At 41.1% G+C, this 8,862-nt stretch overlaps 1 protein-coding gene across 1 annotated transcript in view; it reads right to left on the minus strand.

Moving 5' to 3' along the window:
• Positions 1-8,862, minus strand: part of LOC105000705 (transmembrane protein FLJ37396) — a 128,475-nt gene that overhangs the window by 17,655 nt on the left and 101,958 nt on the right. Inside the window, exons 20-23 of the mRNA XM_010856693.1 lie at positions 7,143-7,345; positions 4,277-4,432; positions 1,936-2,029; positions 1,134-1,268 (exon numbers count right to left, since the gene is read on the minus strand). Of these exons, the coding sequence (XP_010854995.1) occupies positions 1,134-1,268; positions 1,936-2,029; positions 4,277-4,432; positions 7,143-7,345 (588 nt within the window). The remainder of the gene's footprint in view (positions 1-1,133; positions 1,269-1,935; positions 2,030-4,276; positions 4,433-7,142; positions 7,346-8,862) is intronic.

The raw sequence follows: 8,862 nt of genomic DNA on the forward strand, positions 1-8,862 counted from the left end.
TTAAATATATATATATATATATATATATATACAAATAGTCAATAAGCACATGGAAATATGCTCAATGTCACATCATAAGTAATTAGAAAAATACAAATCAAAGTCACAATGAGAAATCATTTTACCCTATTAGGGTGGCTAAAATTAAAAAGACAATAATAAGTGTTAGGAAACTCAAAACATGCATATGTCCTTCGAAAAACTTATACTTAAATGTTCATGGCAGTGTTATTTATAATAGTCAAAAAGTAAAAACAACCCAAGGTCTGTCAATTGATAAATGGATAAATAAAATGTGGTATATACATATACTAGAATACTATTCATCAGTAAAAAATAAAACAAAAAGAAAATGAAGTACTGGTACATGCTACGACATGGATGAAACTTGAAAACATTGTGCCTAAGTGAAAGAATTCTGACCTAAAAGGCCATATGTTGTACGATTCAATTTATATGAAATGTCTAGAATAGGGAAGTCTACAGAGACAGAAAGTGGATTACTCGTTGCTAGGAGATGAGGAAAGTGGGGGATGCGGATTAGGATTTCTTTTTGAGAATGAGGAAATATTCTGGAATTAGATGGTGGTGATGATGGTATGATCCTGCGAATTATATGTTAAATGGGTGAATTTTATGTAATGTGAATTATATCTCAATAACAACTAAAAAGTTCAAGAGAATATATTTTGTGTTACCTTTTGTGACAAAAAGAAGGGCAAATGTATGCTTACTTTTGCAATAAGAAATACAGGAATGATAAAACAGAAAACAATGGAATCATTTATCTACAAAGGGTAGGAGTGGAGGAACAGGCTATTTTCTGCTGGTTGATTCTAGCTAGTCAATATTACAGCATTACACACAACGGAAAAATTAAAATTATTAGCAAAGCTCTGTAAATTAAGAGACCCAGTAAGAATCTGATCATGTGTTACTATGTATTAGGAAAGGAGAAAGGGAGGGGAAGAGGGAAGGAAAGAAAATAAAAAGATAGGGGGAAATGGTCAAAAAGGGAGAAAGGGAAGGAGGGAGATGGAAGGATGGGAAGAAAGAAAGTAGGGAGGAGTGTCAAAGTGAGGGAGGGGAAGGGGAATGGAGGGAGAATGCCTCAGGCTTCTCTTACGGCTGACCTTGATAGCGGGACAGCTCCCACGGGGTGTGTGATAGAAGGATGCCTGCTGGACAGCCACCATTAAAGCATTCTTCTGAGTAGCCTGGCATGCTAGGGTCACTTGCATATTTTCCACTCCTGAATGGCACAAGAGCTAAAGGAAGAAAATGTGAAAGTAATTAGCAATTTCTCTCTTACAGAAAGAGATTAAGTTGAGGGTGGGGATCACCACTCACTCAACACGTAAATACATGGATCAAACTGTTGGATTTGCTGAGACCCTTGCTCCTCAGCGACAGGCCTAAAGCTGGTTTCTCCCTAAGCAGTATTTCATCCTGTGAGGGCAGGCTCTAGGCCAAATTGCTCTGTATCTGGACACCATCAGGTTTCCCCAGTTGTCAGATACAGGATACATAGGCTCTGATGAACTAGCAAACATACGCTCAAAGGCAGGCTCTTGTAAAACTGCCAACATTAGATTAATGTTTAAAACATACACACACAAATACAAACCTGCACATACACACACAGAAGCAAAGAAGTCCATCTGAGTGGCAGGGAAAAATAACACCAGGTTTGAAAATATCTCTGGACTGCTGGGGAAGTCCCAACATGGGTTTCTTTTTAATACCAAGCAGAGGTTATCTCAAGAGGTATTACATGTCAGACAAGGAAAGCCATCATCATTATTTATGAAGGTGAAATCTTTTCTTGTATACGGGGTCAAACTAATATGAATTAAACATTATACTTTTTAAGGAATACGCAAACAAGTTGCTTAATTTTACTTTCATTTCCTTTTTAGAAAAAAAATAATTTACCTTAAGAATGGCTTCCTTTGTATAAAAACTAAATTTGCCAATTTGGTTATCATCCACTTCGGAAATAGCTAAGACAAGAGTAGCAGGAGAATATCTGCAAGAAGAAACATGATGTTGTTTTGATGTGCCGTACAGTTAGCCAGGAGATGCCTGTTCTGAAGGGACAGAGTGACATGATCGGCTCTGAAATACCAGTAGTAACAGCAAGGACAGATTTTACACAAGACTTAGTATTTCCATCCAAAAGCTGAAGGGCTCCAGGGTCTTTTCAGTCCTTACTGGCCTCAATCTTCTTGCAGTTTGGTTGTGGTAACCATCTGAGATAGACTTTCTGAAATTCTTTTCTCATGATCACTATTCCTTTGCTCTCTTCCATATTTCCTCTTACCTTCTTGACCTCATTTGCACAGGCCCCTCACTGACTTGGCCCCATTTATTCACTTCCTCACTCTCTCCCATGGCTCCAACAATCATCTAAATGGTCTTTGCAGCCATGTTTCTGCCTTGGGACATGGTCCTTCATTCAGAACTCTAAGACTTTGTCAAGTAATTGAATATCTAGGAATCTTGGTTCCTTCATCTGTAAATGGAAATATCACCTATCTTAACGGAGATAATATGCATGAATGTGCTTCTCAAAATGTAAGTCACTATGCTCATGGTTGGATGGCATCACCGACTCAATGGACATGAGTTTAAACAAACTCTGAGAAACAGTGAAGGACAGGGAAGCCTGGCGTGCTGCAGTCCATGAGGTCACAAAAAGTTGGATCTGATTTAGCGACTGAACAACAATAATGCTGACTGAACAACAACAATAATGCTCGTGTTTGGTATATGTTGTTGTAATGGCACTCCAAAGTGATAACTTGAAGGAATTAACATACATAAAACAAATGCAAATTCAAGATACAAGTTCCTTGGATGTAAAAACCTTCCCCTGGTAATTCAGAAAGTGCTTCAGATCTTGAAGGATCTCTGGGTCATCAGTGGGAGGACCAATCACCACTTGGCCAGGCCACAGAACATTCAGACAGTTTGTGTTGATTGGTTGATTCTGGCTGAACAAAAATATGGCCTATTTTCACAGCAGTGTAAAATAACAGCTCTGGCAGGAGGCCCTTGATGATCCAGAGAACAGCTTGGCTCCAGGTTGGAGACCTAGCCTCGTTTGAGGCCCAATCACACTTTCTGCCTTCAGCTTCTGTGAGATATCTTTGTATCTTTACAATAAATCACCTTTTTGGTTTAGGTTATATGACAGGATACAGCATGGGGGATTTTGCTTTCAGGGAACAAGTGGCAATGGCTGGAAACATTTTTGATCATCACAAATGAGGGAAAGCATACTGCTGACATCTGGTAGGTAGAGATTGGAGATGTTATTAAACTACCTCTGATGTAAAGAACAGCCCTCTCAAAGAGAGTTTTCCAACCTCAGATTTCAAATTTCTGAGGTTGAGAAATTCACTCTGTGGTCCTAACCCCTTCATTCCAGCCTATGCTCTCTCCTTTAGCATACTGCTATACTCTGAGCAGTAATACACAATAGCAAAGCAAAGGTGACCTTCCCTCCTTTAGAGTCAGCTCTGCCTTCCTTTTTGGGGGACTCATATCAGGAATCTCCAGGACAGAGCTAAGACCCTCAGGGGAAGACAGACAAGGAAAGAAGAGGGAGATGAGTTTATCCCTGGTAGGCATCAAAGGCTGACTTTGTATGGGGGGGAGGGAAGATTCCCTTCCCCCACTGAGTAGATTCTGGTCTGTTACTAGTAAGAGTGTTTTCTTTGGGGCAATGGGCTAAACCTATGGGGCATGAAAAAGAGGTTTCACTGGTTTGAGTTGGCTTCTTATACTGGCAAACAAAAGAGCCTGACAGAAATATTGCCATACATATTAGATACACATTGCATTAGAGTTTTGAGCAAGCAGTTGCTAAAAACCTTGACTGACTCTTTCCTGGTCCCAGGGAAAGTAAGAGCAGAGATCTGGGCAGGGATCCATGATTCTTGCTCCATCAGACCAACCCTCACACTCCATTCTATCTGGAAGCAACATGGTTGCCCTGGGCAGTTGCTGAGCCTAAGATTCCATCCATTTGAGCTCTCTAATCTGATTCTTCCATTTTTCAGTTATTCAATGTTTTTAACCCAATTATCCCCCTTGATTGAGATCTTATTTTTTCCCATCCTATTAAAAGGAAAAGAAAATATTGACATCATGGCAGATAGATTATAAGGGAGAGATTAGAATGCAATTGCATTTGTGGTGCTGATAGAAACTATTTTTCACTGCCATTCTACTGTTTCATTATTTTTACTTTGACTCTCTCAAGGCTCACCTGTCTACGCAGTCACTGTCCTCCAGCAGAGAGGTTATAAAGACAGGAGGTGGATGGACCACCTTGTCCTTGTGTGATGCAGATTCAAAGTGAACAGGCCTCAGATACAAATGGAACTCTTCAAAACCCATCTCACACGCCAAATCCTTATAGAGACTAAAAGTGGAAAAAAAAAAAAAAAAAAAGCCAAGAACATTTGCTGTTAATTTCCCTAAAAGGAAAGTAAGTGGTAGGAAAACCAAGCCATCTGAATAAGCACAAAAGCAAAAGTCAAAACAAAAGTAGCCAAGTCCGGTGTGAAATGAATGAGTCACAAGGTTTTGAGTCTGCCCTCAGCTATGATGGTTAAAGATAGTAGTTAAGGTAGGAGGAGATATGCTTGGGCACTTCCCCAACTCTCATTTCCTGCAAGCTGGCTTCTGTCTTCCGAGCGCTCCTGAGGTTACCAGTATTGCTCTCAGTAGAAAGTTGACCATTTTTTCTCAGAGATCCTCGGGGATGGCCTGTCTGCTCCTTGAACCATTTTGTTCTCCTGAATCCAGGATCTCCATGCTTCTGCCTCATAACCACTCTGTCTTCACTGGCTTCTCCTTTTTTTTCTTTTTCTTTTGAAGCAGCCTTCCCCCATCACCCAATGGCAACCCACTCCAGTATTCTTGCCTGGAGAATCCCATGGACAGAGGAGCCTGGAGGGCTATAGTCCATGGGGTCGCAAAGAGTCGGACATGACTGAGCGACTTCACTTTCTTTCCCCCACCACCCATGCCATGCCATTGGCCTTTTTGGAGACTCTTCAGGACCCTGTGCAGGTCACCCAGATTTCTTGGGAGGGGACCCCCACCAGCTGCTCCCTCAGGCTGTTGATGACACAGTTGCTCATTGCTATGATGGGCCTCAAAGAGCTGCACCCATCCCATGCCAGGGCCCTGGCTGGGGCAGAGAGTGGGGGGCAAGCACCACTGCCCACATCCCCACATCCCGCCACTGCTGCTGCCACTGCTTTCTGGCTTCTCCTCTTTATTTTCAAATTCCTGGTGTTTCCTGGAGTTCCAAACCCAGTCCTCTTCTCACCTTCTGCATGTCCTCCTTGGGAAGTCTGTCATTCAACTCTGGGCCATTACCATCTCCCTTTTGTGTAAGAACCTGTGACCCCATCTCTGTCCTCCTTCAACTCTGAGCTCTACTCCCCCATGACTTGCAGCCAGGCTCCATTCAGATGTCGCTGTGGCATTTCAGCCTTCTGTGTTTAGAATTCCTTCCTTTCTTCTCTTATCCGCATTTTAACACATTTCTTCATCTTGAGAAGTTGGTACATTAAGGCTGAGTTCAAATGACACCTACATTAGTTTGCTAGGCTGCTGTGAAACAGTACCAAGAACTGGGGGTGGTGGTGCTTAAACAACAGAAATCTGTCTCAGTTCTGGAGGACAGAAGTCCAAGATCAAAGTGTTGCAGAGCTGGTTCCTTCTGAGGGTTCTGAATGAAAGATATTTTCTAGGTTCTCTCCTCATCTTACAGATGAACATCACATCCTTATGGCTTCACATAGTTTTCCTTCTGGATACATCTGTGTCCAAACCAGCTCTTCTTAGAAGGACACCAGATATATTACATAGGAGCCCACTCTAATAATTTCATTTTCTCTGTAAAGACTATCTCCAAATAAGGTCACATTCTGAGGTACTAGGGCTTAGGGCTTGAACATTTGAATTGTGGAGGTACACAATCATCCCTAGGCCTTCTTCTGTAGAGCTTTCTCTGATTCACTTAGAAAGAATGAAATACTCCACTTCCTGTGCTCCCACAGTATTTCGTTCATATGACTAGAATATCATATTAAACTTTATTAGGGGTAACTTTTAGACTGTGAACTCCCTGAGAACAAGGATCAGAAATTATGAGGAGATAGTATCATAGTGGTTAATATTATCTTGGCCCATAGTTTGATTTCTGCTTCTACTACTTTCTGGTTATGTGATCTTAGGAAAATTACTTTTCTGAGCCTCTACTTTCTTGGTTGTAAAATGTTTGCAAGCTATTATATCATAATATCATATCATAAGGACATCATTAATCTATTATACATAAGAATATTCTGAGAATTAAATGAACTAATACATGGAAAGTTCCCAGTACAGACCCTGGACACAGTAGGCCCTAGATCATGGTTTATGGTGGATAACTGGACTCTCTGTGTCTTCAGGGACTCTCATGGGGCAGAACACGAAACTCATATATGTTTGCAACAAATCCTCAAGTTCCATATTTCTCCCGTTTAGAGAAATGTTCATTTAAATGTCTTACCATCCTCTCATGCGCAAAGCAAAAACAGAACTCACCAAGTATTCTCTCCCCCTGCCTGTTGAACATTTCATACTTCCACCAGACCTGGATGCTATCACTGACTCATTCTTTCCTTTCTGAAGGCCCTCCACTGGTTCTTCTCTGCTATTCAACTTAATTATATTTGAGCACTCAGTATCATTAGGTGCTTGATGAGGGTCAGTCTTCATACCCAATAGGATACTATGGAAAACAACACGGACAGAGCTTTTACATTTAGGGAGCTTACATTAGCAGGAAAACTAATAAACCAACATTAGGCATCTAATTAAAAGGCAATGGCTGAATGGAGAAAAAGCCCAGGTGCTTAGAGGAGAACCAAAACTAGCTGAGTAGTGAGAGAGGCCTGTGGGAGACCTGAAAAGAGAAACAGGGAGGGAGGGAAGGTGGAAGGGAGGTCATCATTTCAGTCATTTAGAAAGCTCACTCTGGCTACTCTGGGAGCACAGATGGCGGCAAGGCTTGTGGTATGAAGACCCAGAGTCTATTACCCTCCATGTGGATCGTGAGTCCCCCTACTGACCGTGCCAAGTGTACAGTCTCCAGACTCATCTCTATCAGCCTATGCCGGAGGGTCAAGAGTTCCAAAAGTTTGGAAAACATTTCCAGGAGCAGCATTTGGGAATCTTGGCCTTGGTTCTGTCCTTGGTCTGCTGCAGATTTGAGCGCAAGCAGGCCTGTCTCCCCCACAAGAAAGGGATCACCCATCACTTTAGCTGAAAATAGCTGAAAGAAAACAGAATACTTTTAAAAATACAAAATAAAGGAAAAAATTTGAACATATTAAGAAAAATATGTCAGAAGCACAGACTCTGGATCCAGAGTTCCTAGGCTTGAGTTCTAGCTCTGGCACTTAGAAGCTGTGAGATTTAGGGCCATTCACTCAAATTAACTGTATCTCAGTTTCATCATCTGTAAAGTGGCAGTAAGGATAATAACAGCACCTCAGTTCAGTTCAGTCGCTCAGTTATGTCCGACTCTTTGCAACCCCATGAATCGCAGCACGCCAGGCCTCCCTGTCCATCACCAACTCCCAGAGTTTACTCAAACTCATGTCCATCGAGTCAGTGATGCCATCCAGCCATCTCATCCTCTGTCATCCCCTTATCTTCCTGCCCCCAATCCCTCCCAGCATCAGGGTCTTTTCCAATGAGTCAACTCTTCGTATGAAGTGGCCAAATATTGGAGTTTCAGCTTTAGCACCAGTCCTTCCAATGCACACCCAGGACTGATCTCTTTTAGGATGGACTGGTTGGATATCCTTGCAGTCCAAGGGACTCTCAAGAGTCTTCTCCAACACCACAGTTCAAAGGCATCAATTCTTCAGCACTCAGCTTTCTTCACAGTCCAACTCTCACATCCATACATGACTACTGGAAAAATCGCCTTAACAGGAACTAATAAATCATAACTGTATCATAGGGTTGTTGACAGGGTTGAGTTAAATATATGCAAAAGTGCTTTTTTTAAATAATAGCATTTGCATTATCATTATTATAAATGTTTTAAGCCAAACTAAAGAGAGAAATGACAAAGATGACCTAAATAGAAGTCTCTGATATATTGCAAGTATTTTGGTGACCAGTGATAATAATGATAATTTCTTATAAACTCTAATTGAAGTTTAAAATTTTTCAAGTATTTTCATGTATATTAACTCATTTTTATTTTTACAAGATCCCCATGATTTAGGAATCACAGATACTATTATGTCCATTTTATCAGTTAGGGATCTGAAGCAACACTGAAATTTTCTAAGGTCAGACAACAGTATCAAGAATAAATTTAGTTTTCCTAGTTCAAAGCTGCAGTTCTAGAGTATACCAAGCTGCCTCTTCAGTGCTCCTCTGCTCAAGTCACCCAAGCCTTGGGTGATTTGTGAAGTTACTACATTGTTCTTTAACATCCTCCTGCCTTGGTCACCTCCTCTGCTCTGACATTTTTGCTAGCCTCTAATATACCACTTCCAGCAAGGACCAAGTCTGGGGACCATCTCTAGTCTGTCTTTCCTGGTTTGGCATCCCAAGAGTAGATACACTTATCTACCAAAGGCCTTGCCTATTCAAGGATGCAATTTCTAGACAACTGAAGTCTTCCAAAGTAATAAAGAGATTTATTAATTTCCTGCTTGTCTATTGAGCGCAATACCTGCCCCATTTTCTGTCCCAGTACAAAAGATTAATCTGAATATTTATCATTTCTAAGTCTCAATTTGAACATATTAAAAAAAATAATTTAAACTG

The sequence above is a fragment of the Bison bison genome, unplaced genomic scaffold (assembly GCF_000754665.1).
Source record: "Bison bison bison isolate TAMUID 2011002044 unplaced genomic scaffold, Bison_UMD1.0 scf7180017864373, whole genome shotgun sequence".
NCBI lineage: Eukaryota > Metazoa > Chordata > Mammalia > Artiodactyla > Bovidae > Bison > Bison bison.